This window comes from Zingiber officinale, chromosome 1A (genome assembly GCF_018446385.1).
Source record: "Zingiber officinale cultivar Zhangliang chromosome 1A, Zo_v1.1, whole genome shotgun sequence".
Classification (NCBI taxonomy): Eukaryota; Viridiplantae; Streptophyta; class Magnoliopsida; order Zingiberales; family Zingiberaceae; genus Zingiber; species Zingiber officinale.
Genome location: NC_055987.1, coordinates 118,470,161 through 118,492,827, shown reverse-complemented (window position 1 = coordinate 118,492,827; position 22,667 = coordinate 118,470,161). Strand labels below are relative to the sequence as shown.

At 44.0% G+C, this 22,667-nt stretch overlaps 2 protein-coding genes across 2 annotated transcripts; both read right to left on the bottom strand.

The window, feature by feature from the left end:
- Window positions 1-9,501: 9,501 nt before the first annotated feature.
- Window positions 9,502-9,936, bottom strand: LOC122002123 (octapeptide-repeat protein T2-like). Its single transcript, XM_042557192.1, has one exon. The coding sequence runs from the start codon at window positions 9,934-9,936 to the stop codon at window positions 9,502-9,504; it is 435 nt and encodes a 144-aa protein (XP_042413126.1).
- Window positions 9,937-12,022: 2,086 nt separating this feature from the next.
- LOC122009501 (polygalacturonase-like) lies at window positions 12,023-14,249 on the bottom strand. The gene is made up of 9 exons (XM_042565684.1): window positions 13,937-14,249; window positions 13,716-13,847; window positions 13,471-13,635; window positions 13,345-13,365; window positions 13,046-13,253; window positions 12,856-12,937; window positions 12,652-12,760; window positions 12,432-12,548; window positions 12,023-12,353 (listed from the first exon to the last, which is right to left on the bottom strand). The coding sequence occupies exons 1-9, from the start codon at window positions 14,180-14,182 to the stop codon at window positions 12,141-12,143; spliced, it is 1,293 nt and encodes a 430-aa protein (XP_042421618.1). The 5' UTR covers window positions 14,183-14,249; the 3' UTR covers window positions 12,023-12,140.
- Between the last annotated feature and the right edge of the window lie 8,418 nt (window positions 14,250-22,667).

The following is a 22,667-nucleotide window of genomic DNA, read 5'->3' as shown; positions in this document are numbered from 1 at the left end:
AAGTTGGATTCGGGTGAACCCTTTTCCGGAAGGCAGAGATCACCCAAACGAGCGGATCCGGAGCGGAAGAATCGAACCGAAGCGGGACTGAACCAGAGAAGCGGTCCCGGATGAAAAAGTCAACTATGTTGACTTTCGGGGTCCGGGGCGCCCGGACCCATCCGGGGCGCCCGGAACCCTTCCGGGCGCCCGGAACAGTAATGTTGACCAGATCGAGAATTATCTCGATCTGAACGTTGGGGGATAAATTTTATCCCCCCCAGGGCGCCCGGAACCTTTCCAGGCGCTCCGACCAAGGCTATAAATACAGCCTTGGTCCAGAAGCTTTACATCAGTTCAGAAATTGTAAACAACACTTGTGTGCTTCCATTTCTTTGATTAGCTTCTTTCTTTTTGTGCCTACACTGCTGTAAACGAGGCTTCTCCGCCTGAAGGAGTTTTTAGTGCAACAATCTTCCTTGGATTAACAACCTCCCCGGTTGTAACCAAGTCAAAACCGGTGCCTCGTTTTTATGCTTTATTTTCTGCTTAATCTATTCTTTTTCAAGTGTTAGCTTAATTGTCCGAGAAAGGGTTGTGTTTTACTCAGGGCTATTCAACCCCCCCCTTCTAGCCGGCCGCATCGGTCCTACAAGTGGTATCAGAGCCGAGGCGCTTCAGGAGGACTAACCGCCGAACGAAGCAACAAGATGGCCGGATCCAACATCCACGCACCAAAATTCGAAGGGGACTTCGCTAGCTGGAAAAAGCGAATGGAGGTATTTCTTGAAACAGATTATGATTTATTACTAACAATGGAATTTGGCTATGAAGCACCAGAGGGCAAAGCAAGAAATCAATGGTCAAAGAAGGAGCAGGCTGACCACGTGGCAAACAAGAAAGCAGAATTTCATCTGCTAAGTGTACTTCCAACACAAGAAGTCAATCGAGTTGGTACCTACAACTCGGCAAAGGAGCTTTGGGATAAATTCCTTGAGTTACACGAAGGAACATCCGAAGCCAAACTTGCAAGACGGGATTTACTTCGTAACCAGCTTACAAACCTCCGATTTGAAGAAGGTGAAACAATTGCACATCTACACTCGAGGATTCAGGAACTCATCACCAGACTTACGAATCTCGGAGAAGAGGTAAGTAACCGAGATTCGCTAAGGTATGCCCTAAATTCCTTTCCTAGAAACTCAAAATGGGCATCACTAGTAGATGCCTTTTACATTTCAAAAAATCTAGAAAAAATTTCATTAGATGAATTATTTTCAACTTTTGAAGTGCATGAGTCAAGATGTGCAGGTCCGAAGGAGCCCAAGAATAATGTCGCCCTTAAAGCTTCGAGAGACGAACCTGAGTCAGAATCTTCTCTCGACGACGAGGAAATGGTAATGATGGTAAGACGATTTAAAAATTTTTGTAAATCTAGGAAATCTAACCATCCGCAGGGAAGAAAGAAAAGAACCATCCGCTGCTACCATTGCGATGAAGAAGGGCACGTCAAGGACAATTGCCCTAAACTGAAGAACAACGGGAAGGACAAGGGTAAGAAGCCTATCCAAAATCGCAAGGCCCTAAAAGCGACGTGGGACGATACGTCGTCGGAATCAGAAGTCAAGGAGTTCTCCGGGCTCGCGTTAATGGCGAGTCATCAAGACGACGACTGCGAATCAAGCTCTTCCGAAATGAGCATCGAAAGCATCAATGAAGGGGGAGCCACGTCCGAAGAGAGCAGCAGTTCAGGGGGAGAAACCGACAACGAGATCGACAAGGTAAGTGAGGTATGATCTCTTCCTCCTAATAAAATGTTTAAATTCATTAAAATTTTAACAAAAGATTGCTGTAAATTAGAAAATGAAAATAAAAATTTAAAAGCAATATTAGCTACATCTTGTCCGTTAGAAATGCTAGATAAATCAAATTTAGAAAATGAAAAATTAAAATTAGAAATTCAAAATTTAATTTTTCAAGTAGAAAATTTGAAAAACTCTGCTTGCTCATCTAAAACCAATTTTAGAAGGTTCAATAATTTGAATTGGTATTATAGATATCACGGGACAAATTAAAATATCTCTAGAAAATATGTCCCTAAAACTTTTTAGTTAATCCAGTAGGTTGGAACCTATATTGGGTTCCTAAATCATGCTTAAATTAATTTTAAAAGTAAAATTAGCGCTTTAAGTGAGAAAATTAAATAAAGAATTTCTTTATGAGGCTTTGTCTAAGGAAGTGGTTGTTGCTCCAATAACCAAGAAGGCCTAGTGCCTCGCCACGACCTGGAAGCCAAAATATTGAAATAAATGTTTAATTAACTTACTAATGAAGCATTAATACAAGAATTAATTAGTACTTGAAAAGGTTATTCAAAACATTTTATTTCAATTTAGAATTTTGTTATTTTATATTCTCAAAAATTATTTTTTCCTAAGTTAAGAATTTTTTTTGAAACTAGAAATCTCAGCTTTAATTACTTAGAAAAATTTTCTAAATTTCTTAAAAACTTAGATTTTTTTAGAAATATTTTTTCTAAGTCTTTAACCCTTAGATTATTTTTCTTGGAACCCCATTTTTTTGTGATCAAAGGGGGAGAAGGGAAAGTATAAGTCTAGGGGGAGGTAGATAGATTTAATTTTTTCTATCTTTTTGCACTTAAATTGCAATTTAAGTTAATTTACTTAATTCAATTTTATGTATATTTTAACCCTAGCTTAACTTGGGTTGATCACACCAAAAAGGGGGAGATTGTTGGAACCCCAAGGTTGTTTTGGTGTGATCAACAAGTTAAGTTAGGTCCTGTGTATTTAACCTTGTGTCTAAGTGTGCAGGAGCTTAGGAACACAGGTACTCGAGTGGAAGACGCAGCTAGCGAGAAGGACGGCACGCTGTGCGTCCGAGGGACGAGGCGCTGCGGAAGAGTACACCGGCGGACGAGAAGGAAGCGCGCGGTGGTTCCGAGGGACGAAAGCCGGAGCGGAAGATTGCTCGGGGAGCAAGAGACGCAGCTAGCGAGAAGGTCGATGACCGAGGGACGAAGACTGCGGATGAGTACGCTGGCGGACGAGAAGGAAACACGCGGCAATTCCGAGGGACGAGAAGCCGGAGGGAAGCACGCTCGAGAAGACCGGAAGTTGGGTTCGGGTGAGCCCTTTTCCGGAAGGCAGAGATCACCCAAACGAGCGGATCCGGAGCGGAAGAACCGGACCGAAGCGGGACTGAACCAGAGAAGCGGTCCCGGATGAAAAAGTCAACTATGTTGACTTTCGGGGACCGGGGCGCCCGGACCCATCCGGGGCGCCCGGAACCCTTCCGGGCGCCCGGAACAGTAATGTTGACCAGATCGAGAATTATCTCGATCTGAACGTTGGGGGATAAATTTTATCCCCCCCAGGGCGCCCGGAACCTTTCCAGGCGCCCCGACCAAGGCTATAAATATAGCCTTGGTCCAGAAGCTTTACATCAGTTCAGAAATTGTAAACAACACTTGTGTGCTTCCATTTCTTTGATTAGCTTCTTTCTTTTTGTGCCTACACTGCTGTAAATGAGGCTTCTCCGCCTGAAGGAGTTTTTAGTGCAACAATCTTCCTTGGATTAACAACCTCCCCGGTTGTAACCAAGTCAAAACCGGTGCCTCGTTTTTATGCTTTATTTTCTGCTTAATCTATTCTTTTTCAAGTGTTAGCTTAATTGTCCGAGAAAGGGTTGTGTTTTACTCAGGGCTATTCAACCCTCCCTTCTAGCCGGCCGCATCGGTCCTACAATTACTACATGATGTATGAATGTCATGACATGATATTTTTGGATTTTTCATAATAAAACATGAATGCAAAACTAGACATGATGTCATGGCATATGATGGGCAAACAATCATGGCAAGATTTAGCATAAATAAAATATACCTAGATTAACTATCTAAGTATCCTTAAAGTCTTAGCTAAACTTACACCTTAAACCTAGATTGCCCTAAAGTGCTACAAGAGAATGCCAAAGCCTAAATTGGCATTTCTAATTTCCTTGATTTAATGTATGCCAATTGAAAATAAACATGTCCTCAAATGTTGGCATATTCCATTTTTCCTCAAGAGTGATTACATAAATCAAGGCCCGGATTGCCTTAAATTTCCAAGAGAATACCAAAATCCCAACTTGGTATTTCTCAAGGTTTTCCCAATTTGTGCCATTTTAAGATAAAATCAATTTTTCACCATTAGACACATTTTACTCTTTCAAGGAGTAATCAATAATTCCATTTCATTTTCAAAGGTTAACTAAAACCTTGAAAATGCTCCTTGAGTGTCAATTTCCTCAAAGTTGGGTTAACTACCCTTCTAATCGGAGTTGACACTCTCTAACCCATCTATGGGGTAGAGAAGATGCTCCTAGGAACCCAACACCTATTGGTGCTCCTTGGATGCTCTAGGTACTCACTAGGGATAACTTCCCTAGATACCTTCCTAGTGACCTTGTTGGGCTTCTTAGAAGCCTTGGTCACATTTTCTAGGTCAACTCTAGGGATAGCTTCCCTTGTAACCTTCTTTGTGACTTTCTTAGACTTCTTAGAAGTCTTAGTCACATTTATTGCAAAAATACTCTTAGGGATGACTTCCCTAGTATTCTTGGCTTGACCACTAGACCTAGGGTTTGTTCCATAACTATATGGAACTCTATGGTAAGAGGGCACATCCTTCTTAGCCTTTGGTTTGTATCCCAAACCTCTATGGCCATTAGATGACCTTTGTGCTCCTAGACCTAGGCTATGCTCATTTTGCCCTTTTAGGATATTTTCCATCCTTTTTAGGGTCCTTTCCATTTTATCAAGCCTTGACCTCAAGACTTGATTTTCTATCACTAAGTCCTTAGTTTTAGATTTTTCATTTGATTCATGAGCATATTTGTTCTTGGGCTTGTATCTAAAATCCTTAGAGTTTTTGCCTAGACTTTTACCTACATTCCTAGCCTTAGGTGTAGTGGTTTTAGCATGAAAAGCTATATGTTTTTCTTTAACGCTATCATGCTTTCTATTTTCATGGTAAATAGCATTAAAATGATATAAGTTAGAACTATCATGCTTTTTACCATAATGTAAAGGGGTAGGCTCAATAAATGTTACCTTCTTCTTTACCTTGGAGGCTCCCCCTTGACGAATGCCTCCTTGAGCCTTGACCATCTTCTTCCCCTTGGGGCATTGACTTCGGTAATGCCCCTTTTGATTGCAAGAGAAGCATATAATATGCTCCTTGCTCTTCTTTGTGTTGGGAATGATCTCCTTGTTCTTCGCCTTGCCCTTTTGTGCCACTTGGCCCTTCTTCTTGGCCAATATAGGGCACTTGCTCTTGTAGTGCCCATGTTCCCTACACTCAAAGCATATAATATGATTTTTATTTTTAATTGAAATATTTATACCTTTGCTTGTAGGGGTGGCATCTTTCCCTTTGGATCCGGAGGTAGAAGCTTCCTCTTGATCCGATCTTGATTCTCCTCCATTTGATTTTTCTTGACTCGTGGAGGTAGAAGCTTCTTCAATCTCTTCATCTCTTGACCCGGATGTAGAAGCTTCTCCTTCTTCTTGATCCGGTGTCACCAAGGATTGCTCCCCCTCAATCCTAGAGGTGGAGGCTTCATCATCTTGAATATGAAACAAGGAGTATGCTCCCTCCTTGTTCCCTTCGTTGCATTCCCTTGAAGATGAAGCTTCTTCTTGAACTTCTTCTTCGGAGGTTGAGCATCTCTCAACCTCGGAGTCCTCCTCTTGGTCTTGATCCAATGAGTCGCCCTCTTTGGATTCTCCTTGATTTGGTACAGTGGAGGGGATCTCATGAATTCTTGCCAATTTGCTCCAAAGCTCCTTGGCATCTTCAAACTCTCCAATTTGTTCCAAGATGTTGCTTGGCAATAAATTGACCAAAAGCTTGGTCACTTTGTCATTGGCCTCACATCTTTGGATTTGGTCTTTGCTCCACTTGCTCGTTTTGAGTACTTTGCCATTGGAATTTGTGGGATCTTCAAAACCTTCCATGAGAGCAAACCATTGCTCTATCTCCATCATAAGAAAATTTTCGATTCTTGATTTCCAAGAATCGAAGCTTGTAGATGAATATGGTGGAGCCACCCTTGTGTCAAATCCAAGTCCATCTTGGAATTGCATCTTGAAATTGAGCTTGATAAAATCTTGAACTTGAAGAATTTGCTCCAACTTCTTCACCCCTCTAGCTTTTCTTGCTATGCTTGACCCTTCCGGCGATGATTCCGGTGAAGAGCGGCCTCGCTCTGATACCACTTGTTAGGACCAAAAGTAGCTAGAGGGGGGGGGGGTGAATAGCTCGTCGCGTTCGCTCGGTGCTTGGCGTTGCTCGGCGTTGCTTGGCGTTGCTTGGCGTTGATTGTTTCTTCAAGAATATGCAGCGGAAAATACAGAAACAAATACACCCACGCTAACACTAGGATTTTACTTGGTATCCACCTCCAAAAGAGGTGACTAATCCAAGGATCCACACCACGCACGCACCCTCCACTATGAAACACTCCTTTTCGGTAACTACCGAGGGCGGAGAAGCCCTACAAGACTCTCGGTACAAGAAGAAGGAAAGGGAAACAAAATACAAGCACAAAGCTTACAATGAATGCAGAAAACCCTAACCCTAGCTTCTCTTCTTGCCTTTGATCCGCCTCTTGACTCGGAGAGCCTCCAAGAACCTTCAAGAACTGGCGATCACGAGCTTTGAGAGTGCTGTGGAGGAGCTGGCGAAGATCTGGAGTGAATCGGAGAAGAGATGCCGAAGGAAATGAACGCCTGCGGCCTTTATCGACGCCAACGGTCGGATCCCGATCGATTCGAATGTTCCCAATCGATCGGGGAGGCTCTGGATCGATCCACGGATCGATCCAGAGCGCCTCTGTGCTCTGGAAAAGCGCCTGGATCGATCCACGGATCGATCCAGCGCTTATTGCGCGAAGCAGCCGCGTCCCAATCGATCCACTGATCGATTGGAACATCTGGATCGATCCATGGATCGATCCAGAGGCTCTCTGTTCGCTTAGGAGAAGCCTGGATCGATCCATTGATCGATCTAGCTCCTGGATCGATCCACTGATCGATCCAACACTTGGTTTTTGCCCAAAACCAAGTTCCAAGCCTCTCAAACCAACATTCGGTCAACCTTGACATGTTGGTACATCATGCCTAGCATCTGGTCACTCCTTTGACCTGCTAGGACTTCCCACCAAGTGTCTGGTCAATCCCTTTGACCCACTTAGACTTTTCTATTCATGCCAAGTATCCAGTCAATCCTTTGACCTACTTGGACTTCCCAACACCAGATGTCCGATCATCCTTGATCCATCTGGATTTTCCCTTGCCTGGCTTCACTCACCAGGACTTTCACCTAGCTTCACTCACTAGGGTTTTCCTTCTGCCTAGCTTCACTCACTAGGGCTTTCACCTGGCTTCACTCACCAGGACTTTCACCTAGCTTCACTCACTAGGGTTTTCCTTCTGCCTGGCTTCACTCACCAGGACTTTCACCTAGCTTCACTCACTAGGGTTTTCATTCTGCCTGGCTTCACTCACCAGGACTTTCACCTAGCTTCACTCACTAGGGTTTTCCTTCTGCCTGGCTTCACTCACCAGGACTTTCACCTAGCTTCACTCACTAGGGTTTTCCTTCTGCCTGGCTTCACTCACCAGGACTTCCCTGTCAAGTATCCGGTCAACCTTGACCTACTTGACTCTTCTTCAATCAATTTCTTATTGTCAAACATCTAAACTCAAACCAAGACTATGCTCTCACGCCCAACGACCGAGCTGCTCGGTCGGCTGTCCCAAACTCTCGCCCCAGTGTGAGTTATAAGTGGGCTATGCTCTCACGCCCAACGACCGAGCTACTCGGTCGGCTGTCCCAGACTCTCACCCCAGTATGAGTTATAAGTGAGCTATTCTCTCACGCCCAACAACAGAGCTGCTCGGTCGGCTGTCCCAGACTCCTGCCCCAGTGCGAGTTATAAGTGAGCCATGCTCTCACGCCCAACGACCGATCTGCTCGGTCGGTTGTCCCAGACTCTCGCCCCAGTGCGAGTTATAAGTGAGCTCTGCTCTCATGCCCAACGACCGAGCTGCTCGGTCGGCTGTCCCAGACTCTCGTCCCAGTGCGAGTTATAAGTGAGCATGCTCTCACGCCCATCGACCTCTCGGTCGGCGCTCATCACTCACTCGCAGCTCTACATGACACTCGGCATACTCGCTTCACTCGCCGCTCTGCTCGACACTTATCATGCACGCTTCGCCGCTCTGCTTGGCACTCATCGTGCACGCTTTGCCGCTCTGCCCGGCACTCAGCTCCCACGTTCCGCTCACTGCTGTTGCTCGGTCGGCACTCATCGCTTACTTGTCGCTCTGCTCGACAAACTCGCCCCGCTCGTCTGCCTACCCGACGCTCGCCATTCGTATTTCGCTCATCGCTGTTGCTTGGCCGTTTACTTGACCACTCACTGGTACCACTCGTCTACTCGCTTTACGCTGATCGACCTATCGCTTAAAGACTTTCTTGGCTGTGCACTCTACATCGCTCGCCCATCGTCTTTCGATCTGCTCGGCAGACACCTTATCGCCCGGTCGATATTTTTTCGCTAGGTCGGGATTTATTGTCTCTCGGTCTGCACTCGCTAGGTCACGCTCACGACCTTGCATGCCCATCATTCTCTTTATGGCCAGATCGTGATTTACGGTCGCTCGGTCGGCACTAGCTCGGTCGGCACTCGCTCAGTCGGCACTCGCTTGTTCGGCGCTCACTCGATCACAAGCACGACTTTTGCTTGTCCGTTGATCTCTTTACTGCCAGGTCGCGATTTATTATGGCTCAGTCGACACCTCCCCGGTCGCGCTCACGGCTTCGCTCGTCGATTCGTCACTTTATTTCTCGGTCGCGATTTATCGTCGCTCGATCGACACGTTCCCGGTCGCACTTACGGCTTTTACTCGTCCTGGTCACGATTTATTTGGACGACATTTTCTTGGTCGTGCATTCAACATCGCTCATCCATCGCCTTTCGCCTCACTCAGCAATCGCTCGATCGCTCTGCTCGGTCTCGTCTGAGCGTCTTCGCGATATCACTCAGTCTCCCTCAGCATCTGATCGATCGTTTGCCTGTCGTGCATTTCGAATTATTTCTCGTCGCTTGCTCGATTCTGTTTGCGTCACATGCTTAATATTGCCACAGCTACTCGTTCGACGTTATATGACAGACCTGCGATATGACTTTGCATTCAGTAGCGATTCTGTTTTTTGTTCGGATGGGTCTAGTCAATCGGACTTGCGCCTCCTTCGACTAGACTTGAGGGGGAGGCTTGTGATACGGATATGATAGGGGAGGGGGGGGGGTAGAGAAGAAATAAGGGGAAAGAAGGAGGGTATTTAGATCTTTTCGCTAACTAGGGCTTTAAGTGGGGTATGCACTGTAGCATGCAGGGGGTGGGTTTTTCGTGGTTGGTTTTCCGCTGCCACAGTAGCGGGTTTTCTTCCTTCACCTCGCGTCGACGTCGCCGGAGCCGAGGTCGCCGGCCGCCACTTCTCCACTCCTCTCCTTCTCTTCACCACTGGCCGCTACCTCTCCTCCCTTTCCCTCTCTTTCTCTCTCGCCGCCAGCCCCTTCACGCGAGGCTCCTCGTCGGCGCCGACCCCCACTTATCCTCCTCTCCCTCTCCTCACTGTGCCGCTCCCTCTCTCTCGCCACCACCCTCGCAACGCCGGCGATAGCCTCTCCTCTTCTTCCTCCTCGCAGGGCCGACCATAGCGACGATAGCCCTCTCCTCTTCTTCCCCACAGTGAAGGCGACAGCACCATCTTCCTTCTCCTCGCTGCGCTGCCGCCGGCCCGACGACCGCCCAGCTTCCTCCTTTTTTCCTTCTCCTCTCGACGCCGGCGACGACAGTGCTGCTTCCTTCGTCCTTCGCCCCATGCCGTCGCCGGGCAGACAGGCCACTGCCCTTCTCCTCACCCCCGCGAGCCGGTCTCAAATGCCTCCGCCGTTTCGCTTCCTCGTGTGATGCCGCTGCAGCCACCTCTTCCCCGCGGACTCCGCCTCTCTTTCTCCTCCCCTCGCCGGAACTGCCTCCAGGACACTCCACTTCCTCCCTCTTACACGCTGCCGCCCAGGGGAGGGGACTGCTGCCTCCATTCTCCCCTTGTACAGTGCCGCCTCCTGGTTACCTCTCCCTTCCCAGTCGTCGGTGGCGAGTGCGGCCTCCACCGTGGCTGTTGTCATTGATTGGACTGTATTTAGTTCCCGTTGTGTTCCTGGCCTTCGTGCCGTTTTATTGTATTTTGGCCTTTGCGCCGATCTGGCTTGGGTACGGTATTCTGACCTACGCGCTCATCCTGCCTGTGTGTCGTGTCCCGGCCTGCGCGCCGATATCAGTTCCCGTTCTGCGTACCAGTGTCTTATCCCGGTCTGCGTACTGGTGTCTTATCCCGGTTTGCGTACCGATGTCTTATCCCTGTCTGCATACCGGTGTCTTGTCCCGGCCTGCGTGCCGATTTCAGGTCTCGGCTTATGTGCCGATCTCGTGCCCCGGCCTGCATGCCGCTATTATCTCCCGACCTTTAGCTCGTCTTTCGGGCTCATGCCGCGTTCTGCTTCTCGTCGTCAGATCCAGCTCTCCAGCCTGATCGGAGTCATCTACTCTTCCGGGTCGCGACAATTCCAGCCGCGTCCCATCCGAGGGCACCCCTGGGTCAGGGTACGTTCTTCGTTCATATTTCATATGCATTTTCATTATTTCATGGCTTAGTCTTGTACTCATATATTCGTTGGATCTGCATCGAGCATCGGGGTACCGGGGGCCGGGTAAACCCGGTCGCTGGCTGCAGGTAGCGTTGACCAGAGGACTTTTGGAAACTTGGTCAACACGGGAGCCATCTCAGCACACCCCCCTCCGAGACGTCGCGACTTCATCAACATTTCATCTACCTCATCCGACGGTCCGTCTGACTCAGCTTTCGGACCGGATTATTAACCATGCTAAATCTTCCTCTCGTCTCTCTTCTCCTTATTCCTCTTCATCTTCTTCTTCCGATTTTTTTTTTTTTTTTTTTTTTTTTTTTTTGATAATTCTTTTTGTTTGTTGTGGCACAATCCCAACAATTATCAAAATAAAGTTTGATTTATTTGGTGTCGATTTAATCTGTTCGATTATTAAGGGATTGCTCAGTTTTATTTTTAATGTTTCATCTATTGATTTTTTTTTCATTTGTTTTAATTAACAGTAGATGATTAAAAGAATTATACAATATTTAATGATCGTGGGATAACGAAAAGGTTAACGTGGGAATAGCATTGGCGGATTTATTTTGTAATTAACCACTAAATTAATGATGCGTTTCTATATTTTTAGGTTAGTTTGCAGGGTTGACTTAAATAAGAATTTTAAAATTATTTTTAATTGGAGTCGGCGTAAATAATTAAATTGATTCATATGCATTTTCTGGGATGATTTTATTTTTGTCTTTCTCTTCTTGGATACTAAAAATTCAAAAATAAATATAAAATATAAATATAAAAGATAAAAAATCAATGATAGACAGTGGGAGCCTAAATAATCAATTTTAATATTAAAATAAATGTAAATGTGTGTTAATAAAAGAAAAGTGTTAATATAATGAATAAGTGACCTGCTATTTAAAGAGGTGGTATATTTTAACGTTTAAATCGATGTTGTTAGTTGATTAAGAAATATATTAATTTGTGAAGAATTCTTTTTTAGGATTCTAATCATACTCCACAAAAAGAAACAGATCATTATTTTTGTATGACTGCATTAAACAGTGAAATCATTATTTTTAGTTTAAACCAAAAAACACGTGAAACAAAAATCATTCACGTGATTAATAGTTATGAAGATCAATGATGCTCCACGTTAATATTAGTTCTATAAGCAGTTCCTTCTCACCTTCCTTGATGAATACTTATGAAGATCAATGGCGCTCCACGTGCTCTTTTAATTAATTTTTCTTCTTTTTTTATGCAATATCAACACAAGCACGGATAGGTTCATTAATGGATAAAGGCTACATGAAACATGAATTACCAGTCATTTAGAGCAGACTTAGCCTGTCTGTTTCTCTTAATGACTACTACTAAGCACACAGTTTAGTACTGACTAGCTAGTTGGTGCAAGGAGAAGGCACAACACTTCCTAATTTGCTCCATTTTGCATTCTCACAGGAGCTTTTTGTGGAATGACCTAAGTCGATATCTTGCAACACTATGTCATGGCATGGAGTTGCCTTGCTGCAGCTCAGGGCTATAGCATCCTCTGAAGCACTAGTTCCTGTTATGTTCTTGTACAGCACATTCCCTATTTCCACAGCTGATCCCTACAATGTCATTAATTACGAGCTAGTCATGCATGGCCTTGAACTGTAGCAACCAAATATAACAAGAGATTAAAAAACCTGTTCATGGCATGGCTTATTCGAGTCACAGTAGTTCTGGTCAATGATTATAGGATTCTTGACGTTTTGCATGACTATGTTCTTGAACACTATGTTCTTTGCATATCCACTACCTCCCTACGATTAGAAACAAACAAACAAAAAAATGATAAATAATCTAAATTTTTTAACTTGTAATTAATCCTATGGTATTAATCCTATGGTATTAATTAGTTCTTACTTGCCACGTCTTGATCCGGACTCCATTGGTGGTGCCACTGAGACGGGCAGTGTCCACAGTCACATCAGAAACGCGATCCTGGGAATTCCCACCTCCAAGGCTTCCGATGCTTCAATTAATCGATCATTAGAGAAAAAACACATGATTTGATGCGAATTTTATGATAGCAATTCTTTGTTTGAACTTAATTAATGAATTAATTACCTGATTCCATGGCCAGGTCCGCAAACTATGTTTTTGGCCATCACGTTAGCAGACCCACTCACGATCGATATGCAGTCGTCACCTTGTTAATTAATTCCAAGGAAAAATATATATATATAATCAAACATAATTTTCAATATTTCTGGATGATGATGATGATGATTAAGGAATAAACTAAATGACTAATTACCAGTTGCAATGACGGAATCGGAGATGGTTATGCTCTGTGTTCCTGTGACGTGAATCCCATCGGTGTTCGGACTTGTTCCTGGAGCAGTGATCGAAAGATGAGATACGTCGACGCCGCTGCAGCTCTGGAACGACACGTGGATTTGTTGACTATCTCGAATCCTTAGATTCTGCACCCTCAAGTTCTTGCAGCCGTTAAAAGTCAACGCCTTCCAATATTCAAAACGCATACGACAGCAAATTAGATACCGTTAGTTAATTAATTAATTAATTATTTCCCTCATGAGAAGTTTTACTTACGGTGGGTGCGCCCACGCAAGGCTGAAGAAAAAAAAACAATTAGTAGTTAGTTATGTTGTTATCGTATAGATAAAAAATAAAATAAAATAAAAAAATAAAAAAATAAAAAAATAAAAAAAATCTTACTGAAGACTTTTTAATCTTGCATGAGTTTTGCCACCAAACGTTGCCATTGCCGTTGATCACTCCGCCGCCTCCAACTGAAAGGTTGTCGACACCACGAAACATTATCCAGTATCTTTTGCCGGCCCAGACCGACCGATCGACCGGAGCTTCCACAGATCCTTTGATCTATATATATAAAGGAACTAATTAACTAGAGCAAAATACTGATTAATTAATTAATTAAATGAGATGAAGAACTAACTCACCATGACAGTGACACTAGATTTGCAAGGGCCTGAGAAGATGATCGGCTGAAGAACATAATTCTTCTTTTCTGGAACCGTCAAAATGGCTGGAGTGGAAGAAGAGCAAACTGCGTTCCAGGCCTTCAGATATCCCTGCATGATATATAGATAGATACCCAGAATTAATTAGGGTTCATGCATGCCAAAAAACTAAACAACTAATTAATTAATTGCATGCATACCTGAGAATTGGCACCATAGGCATCGATATTGATCACCTCTTGAGCTTGAACTTTCCTCCCTGCAATTAGCTGATAGAATTTGGCATAAGCACTCCGCAAGTCATGCAAAGGCATTGCAGCCTGATCATCCTCGAGCAAGACACTGCTGGCTGCCTCTTCTTCTCCAAAGCAGTGGTGCAATTTGCTCAGCAAGAGAATGCAAAGTATGAGGCATGCTAATTTATGTGCATGGGACGGCATCATCATTTAGTTTAATTTGACAAAGGAATTACTCTAACTAACAAGTGTGATGATCTTCTTCTAATTAAGTAATTAGTTGAAATGCATGGATGGGTGTGGGAATGGCCGTGGTGTGTGTTGCGCCTATTTATGGATGATTATAGATGAGCGAGAGTGGCATTGCTTGAAGATATAAATCACTCTTTAATCATGAATTGATGTCAAAAAACAAGTGGACAATTTGGAATCTTAATTACAACTATACACGTGTTTGTCATCTCCGTGGTTAAGTCGTCTCCTTTTTTTCTTTACGCACCAACAGTATTCTTGAGGAAGGAAACGTCAAGCTTTGGATTGATTAACTCAAGTTAAACTCTCTTTTATCATCTTAATTAAGTTCACTGCATTTAAACACTAGCTAATATATTAATTATATGTAAAGAATATTTATGTCTTTTCGATATATAGTCAGATGAACGGTGGTTTAGGTGTGGAAAATACGATAATAAAATAATAATTAAATAATAAGGTTATTTGAGAAAATAATCTTATTGAAATTTTTAGAATTTTTAAAAATTTTATGGGATTTAATTGGAGCTCGTATGACGTATTTGGAGGGGATGCATATATGGGATTGAGAAAGTCGGTATAGAATACCCATTTAGTTGGAAGTTAATTGAGAAATCAACATAGAGTTTAATTAAATCAAACTTAAGTTTATTAATCTTTCTCTTAAATCCTGATTCTTCTCCTTTTCCCCAACTCGTGCCCTAATCCTCACCGCGCCATCCCCTAAACTCCCGACGTCCTCTCTCTATCGCGATGCCAAGGCACCGCCACCTCTCCCAAGCCCTTCTCCTCCCCAACCCAACGGTGTCGTCCCTCTTCGTTTCCTCTTCTCGAACACGTACAAAACCGCTGGCCAAGTTTCTTTCCTCCCGATTCTTCTTCTCCGACTCTTTCTCTCGACCTCCTCGAATCAAGCAACACCCGATCTGCCCTCCTGTCCAGTGATTTCGCTAGTGCGGATTCATCACTTCCTTTGGAGGGACTAGATCGGTGATGTCGACGCTGAGGCCACATTCCTCGACTTCCACAGCCCCGATCTTACCAGCACCAACTAGTTCCCTCTTAGTCGTGCCCTAGTTTCCTAGTGACGCCCCTCTTCAGCGCCGCCGACCATAGAGCTCCGACGCCGACAGCTGCGAGCTTGATCTCCGACGCCGAGCTACCTTGGCCCTCTACCCTAGCTTGGTTTCACCGGTTCTTCTTTTTCTCTCGGTTCCCTCAGGTAAGTGATTTAAATCTGGTATTAGACTTGGGCAGTTGATGCATTAGTAGTGTTGATTGATTGGCAGTGACCTAGTTTGGTTCTGGCTACCACAGCATCACCATAGCGTCAATAGCTTGTTGCTGGCTTTACCGATCCAGGACACTTGCTAGCTACTGAAGAGGAAGAGATGAGGGTATTAGCATTGAGAAATTTACAGATTTTTGAATGCTTAATTGTTGAAGTAACTGTGGTAGTAGTTGAATGGATTTGTTGGAACCAAATCTGTACTAGGTTAGGTGTGTTTACTAAAATGTTGATTTTCATATGGTGGAATGAGGGTGGGATTGAAGTGAAGGAATTGTGGATTCAGTTAAACCTAATTGGATTATTGAATTAGGTTGATTACTTTGATTAGGGTTTCCCTAACTAGTGTGGGGGATTTTATTTAGCTATTTAATTCAAAGGAATTTAGCTAAATAAAATACTTTGATGCAGGATCTGTTTGAGACAGCATCATGACTTGGGATCTATCGGATACGACATTCTTTTGAGGTGGGTACCTCTGACTTATCTCCTTGATATGGTTATTTTTTATATGCATAGTAGTTTATAGCTGGTAGTAATGATTGTGTTTACTTCTGCTTTGGTATGTCACTTCTTGGTTCTTGTAGTCTGCCTATATTCCTATATGTTATGCATTCATAGTTATATTCTCTTGTTTGTTGTCATGTTTACTCCTGTTCATAGAAATAGTGATATACATTGCCCTACTGTGTAGAAGTCTAGTTTTTGACATGTCTGACTTGTGTATCTAGTTCATTGTTACCTAGATCATTGTATGGATTTATTTTCTTTTTGGTATATTTTATATGGAGGTGCATACTGTCAGTATCTACATGTTTAGTGTCATGCACCATCTTGCATGATTGAATGCTGAACGATTGTCTGCTCCATTATTGTTGAGCACATCACCAGTTACATGATCTGTACACACAACCACTCATGAGTTAGTGGTACAATATGCAGAGTGTGTGTAATTTGCTCTGTTAGGGCTTTCCTGGTCCGCTCATAGGTAGCGATGACTGCATCGTGTAGCGGGTAGGGATCCCTCCCCTTAACCATGATACAGGGAGATGAGAGCTTAGGCTCCCCCACTATGTTTGGGGTAGGAGGATAGGTGTACTTCGACAGTATCCTATCCACTCGGTCACTCAGGAGAAGTGATGGCAATGTGCACAGTTGGCATAACCCTACCCACTCGGTCTCACCATCGCGTGTGAGATGGCTGACTGGCGTCAGGGGTGACCATGCCATTTTTGCATCATATGCATGGATTGCATTTATTGTTTGTGCTTGCTACATTATGCATGTTGCATTTTGGTGGTTGCATATGATTGACATGTATATAGGTGACATTTTGTATCTGGTCTGATGACCCTTATTTTCGAATAGGAGGTTCTAGTGAGTACAGTTTATTCAGCCTTTTCAGTTTACGTTTCCTACTTTTGTTTAGGAAACTTTATCGCATGATTATTACTGTTAGTTATATCTTATTATGCATGTCTATCTGGTAACCACTGAGTTGTTGAACTCACACCGTTGATTTATTCCTATTTCAGGTTGAAGCTGTCAGGAGGTTCCAGTTGCTAGTTCCCTTGTCACAAGAGTTTACGTATTGGTCTTTTGATATTCTGTTTATTTGCTTAGAGTTGTATTTCATACTTGTATTGGTTTTGCACCCTGGATTTGTATGGTTTTTCTTAAGGCATTGTAATGGTTGGTATTTTGCTTGCTTTGTGGGTTTCTATTTGGTATGTTTTGCTACGCGCCTACCGGACGACAGAGGAGGTAAGTTTGGATGTTGTTTTCAATTTATTTTCGTATTGTGATTACAGATGGAGGCTGATATATTATAACTGTGTGGATTGTTTCATTTTTGTATGATATATATATTCCAGCCATGTTGGCTGATGATTGTGAGCCTTGAGGGCTATGTAGATAAATTTCAGATTGTCACCCGTACAGGGGAGATGCTGGCGAAACTTTTTCTGGCAGGGACTTCCCCGGGGTGTGACAATTTATTTGGTATCAAAGCAGGTTTACGATGTCTATTTTTCGTGTACTGGGTTATTGAGTTAATCTGTTACCAATTTATTTGGTATCAGAGCAGGTTTACGATGCCTATTTTTCATGTTCTAGATTTTTGAGTTAATCTGATACCAATTTATTTGGTATTAGAGCCAAGTTTACAATGCCTATTTTTCGTGTTATAGATTTTTGAGTTAATCTGATACCAATTTATTTGGTATCAGAGCCAGGTTTTTGCGAGTTAATCTGGGTATTTTCGGATTTTATATGTATTTTCATCGATTTTTTTGTTTCCGAATTCCGAGATATTCTTTGACTAGGTCAAAATTGGGGACTTAGCAGCGACGGAACATCTTCAAATGGAAAATAAGTATGATGATTAATTTTATAATTTTGGTACTCGTAGTAATACATGTGTAATAATTTAATAGATATAAAGCGAGCTACACGTGTTCCCGCGCCGAGACGTAGCGCAGGACGATCACGTAAGAGGACGTTGGAATCCCTAGCGATGGAGTCACCAGAGGGGTCTGCCGGAATCGAGCCTATCAGTCAAGGACAGACTCCACATGGTACTACAAGCGCGTCGGGCTCTCAGACTCCGATGGTTTCAGAGGTACCTACCTCGACCGTACCCACCGTACCCACTCCTACAATATTCACGGCACCACCAGCAGTACCACCTGCAGTATATCTGACCCCTCCACCAGTAGTGCCTACTACCGCGTACCGAGTACCTCCTCTAGCTACGCCTACGGCGTACCCAGCACCACCGCCACCTGTTTCCTGCTACTGCATACCCGGCATCCGCACCAGCAGTACCAGTCGCTCCTGCCTATATTGACCATGCTGTGCCACCAGCGGTACCTGCTCCAGCTTATGCAACAGCACCAAGGGTACCTTCCCCGACCTATCCAGCGGTACCACTTGTAGTACCAGCTCAAGTGGTTCCGCCAATTCCAGCGATGATCTCTACTCACCCTACTGATATAATTATAGCACGAGCTCGGATCCCAGCTTTGGCAGAGTCGGTGAAAGGTCGATTCACGTTATTCCACGGAGAAACCGATCCGAGAATGGCTTAGTCTTGGATAGAGACTATGGAGCAGACTTTCTTTTATATGGCTTGCTCCGAGTGGGAGAAAGCAAAGCTGGCTACTTTCCATTTACAGGATGAGGGCAACATCTGGTGGAATACGCAGCGCTCGATCATAGGCGAGCAGCACATCACCTCGGCAAGATTTAGAGAGGCTTTTGAGAGCCAGTATTTTCCACGGTCATATCAGATGACACGCCAGCAGGATTTTCTGAGTCTTTGGCAGAACAATCGCACGGTGACAGAATACAATGTTGAATTTAATCGATTGGCCAGATTTTGTCCAGAGTTAGTTGTTGAGGACAGGTCTCGTATGCTTTAGTTTGTCAAGGGAATGGATGGACATCTTCAAATAAGATTGTAGGTTTTGGAAATTCATCTTATATAGAAGCATTGGATAGAGCTCTTATGATTAAGGTGGCTCGGCAGAGAGCGAATGCGGACAAGAAAAGGAAGCAGATAGTTCGGACTTCAGGACAGACACAACAACCACAGGCTACTAGACAGTAGCAGAGTGGTCATAGTCAGTCAGGTCAGTGTACTTCTGGGGCATCTGGCTGGCCTTAGAAATCAAGGCGGACTTCCTCAGGATGTTTTCGGTCTTCTCAGCATAATCGGAAATAGTCCTCCAGTGACATGCACTGCACCTGATGTGGATCTAGAGATCACATTACATCAGCCTGCTCCATGGGATAGTCAGTTTGCTATTATTGCAAACTTCCTGGGCACATGAGCTAAGATTGCTCACTGAAGGCTCAACATGTGGCTTCCAGAGTTTCTATTTAGGGAGGACAGTTCAGTCAAACAGGGACTCAGCGAGGGGGCAGAAAGTCCACTCTTCACATCATCCGCAGAGGACAGCCTCTCCGGTAGTAGCTACATATGGCATGCACAGACAAGAGCACTCCAGTGCTTACACGGTATTGCAGGGTTCTGTTTCGGGACCTCAGTATCAGTCACAGCCTCAGCCACTAGTGCAGTATCAGTTGTAGCCCCAATCACTGGTCCAGTACCAGTCGTAGCCTCAGCCACTAGTCCCGTATCAGCTGTAGCCACAGTCACAAGCTCAGTACCAGACGCAGCCCCAGCCACCGGTCCAGTATCAGTCACAGGCCTCATATCCATCTCTGGCTCAGTATCCAACATCGCCTCAGTGGCAGACTCAGACTCCGACTCAAGCGCAGCAACCTCTGGCAGTGCTACCACCTCCACCCCTACCGAAGACTGGATGAGTTCATGCAATTACCAGAGAGGATGCACAGCGAGCTAACGGATCCATTTTCCGTAGTACGATTTTACTATATGCATTTTCTGCTGATATGCTAATTGATACTGGTAGTTCGTATTCATTTATTTCTTGGGTATTTATGAGGGAGATTGGTAGACTACCTGTTCTTAGATCGCAATGACTAACCATCTCCCTATCGTCTGGTGATGCATTGGATGCCATTCAGGAGGTTAGAGGATACCCATTGGACTTCGACAACCATATACTCACTATAGATTTATTAGTACTGGAAATGGTCGAGTTCGACATCATCCTTGGCATGGATTGGTTGTCAGCATATCATGCCATGGTTGATTGCCAGATGAGGGTCGTCACATTCCAACCTCTGAACCAACCCTCGTGGAATTTCACTAGCATAAGGGATGACTATATATCGACCATTTTTGCGATTCAGGCTCAGAAGTTGCTATCACATGGCTATCAGGGACTTCTATTGTTGTTAATTAATGCTGACGACATCACTAGATCTCAGCTCTCAGACATTCCAATGGTCCGAGAGTATCCGGATGTATTTTCAGATGAGCTACCAGGCTTGCCTCCCCGAAGGCAAGTGGAGTTTGTTATTGAGCTAATTTCGGGGACCGCGCTGGCATCAAAAGTTCCTTACTGTATGACACTGAAAGAGTTGGATGAGCAAAAATTCCAACTCCAAGAGTTATTGGACAGGAGATTTATTCACCCTAGTGTATCTCCGTGGGGTTCTCCGGTATTGTTCGTCAAGAAAAAGGATGGTACTATGAGGTTGTGCATCGATTATAGACAGCTGAATACAGTGACCATCAGAAATAAGTACCCCTTACCACGGATCGAGGATTTGTTTGATCAGCTCAGAGGTACATCAGTGTATTCTAACATTGATCTGGTGTTTGGATATCATCAGTTGAGAGTCAAAGTTCCTGATATTCAGAAGACAGTATTCCGCACCAGATACGGACATTATGAGTTTTTGGTAATGCCATTTGGGCTTACTAATACTCCAGTGGTATTTATGGATTTGATGAACTGCATCTTTCTGGAGTATTTAGATCAGTTTGTTATCGTTTTCATCGACGACATTTTGATCTACTCCCGTTCCGAGGAGGAACATGCACAGCATATTCGCATAGTATTGGAGATTCTTCAACAACATCGTCTATATGCGAAGTTCAGCAAGTGTGCTTTTTGGCTATCCTTAGTTGGTTTTCTAGGACACGTGTTTTCTAGCCGAGGTATTTCCGTAGACCCTTAGAAGATCGAGGTTGTCTCCAATTGGGAGCAGCCGAAATCAGTTTAAGAGATTCGTAGTTTCTTGGGACTGGCCGGATATTACAAACGGTTCGTTGAGGGTTTCTCTCACATTGCTATGCCGCTGACATGCCTGACCAGGAAAGGCGTGAAGTTCACGTGGTCAGAAGCCTGTGAGACTAGCTTCGAGGAGTTGAAGAGGAGATTAGTGTCGGCTATTGACACAAGTTATGGTTTTGCCCTCTAGAGAGGATGGATTTGTGCTCTACACTGACGCTTCTCTACTGGATTTGGACGCTGTTTTGATGCAGCATGGTAGGGTAGTCTCTTATGCTTCTCGTCAGATAAAGGAGCATGAGAAGAACTACCCAATACATGATCTGAAGCTGGCCGCTATTATCTTTGCTTTGAAGATTTAGTGGCATCATCTATATGGTATTACATTTGAGATTGTCACTGATCATAAGAGTCTCAAATATCTTTTCACTCAGAAGGAACTCAATCTCTGATAGAGGAGATGGATGGAGTTTTTGAAGGATTATGACTGTACTATTAGATACCACTCGGGGAAAGCTAATGTGGTTGCCAATGCACTTAGCCGGAAGTCTAGAGGGACTTTATCTTTCCACCGAGTTTTGGTCACAGACTTGATTCAGAGTTTCTCCGAGTTAGGCCTTGAGAACCAGGGACAGATAAAGCAGGGTATTCTGGTTACCATAGTTTCTCAATAGTCGATCAGGACGAGGATCCAAGAGGCCCATGTTGGGTTTTTTCGGGCTGTAAAAACCTCTTTTTGCGTTGCGAAAACCCCGAAACCCCAGTCACCGGATCCGTGCGAAGATTAAAATTTTGAAAACATTACGAGTACGAGTTTCTTACACTAGTTATAAACTAGATCTACAAGAATAAGGAATTTACCCTTGATGCAAAGCCCTTCGCAATCCCGTTCGTCCTCGGTTCACCGGATCTCGAAAGTGTCAAAGTAGACACTTCTCTATGTGTATCCACACAAGCAAGAGATGGAGAAGAACCTCTAAGGATGTGCTAGCAACCTTAGAGATTAATAATGGAGGAGAGGGAGAGCAAGAAGAAAACTAGAGAGGAAAACAAAATGCACTAACTCCTCATCAAAAGTGGCCGGCCACTTTAAGGGGAATTGTAACCTCCATGGGATGCCAAGAGTCACAACTCTTAGTAACTCCCATGAGGTGGCATTCCACTTAAGCAACCATGATGATGTGGAGCATCATCATTGGACCACTTAATGCCAACTCACCAATGAGGTGGCCAATGGTCAAGTCAAAATTAACCCTTCATCTTCCTCTCAAGTCAAGTCAAACTTGACCACTTCTCTCCCTTGGTTGATCTAATCTAACCATTGATTTAAGTCAATTTTAATTTAATGAATCACTATTCATTGAATTAAATTGATTAAATGAGTCTAAGTCCAAATTAGACTCACTTAACACATGAACCAAATTGAGTCCAACTCAATTAGCCTACTTTGGATTACTCTTAATCCAATTTGGTTCATCATATGAAC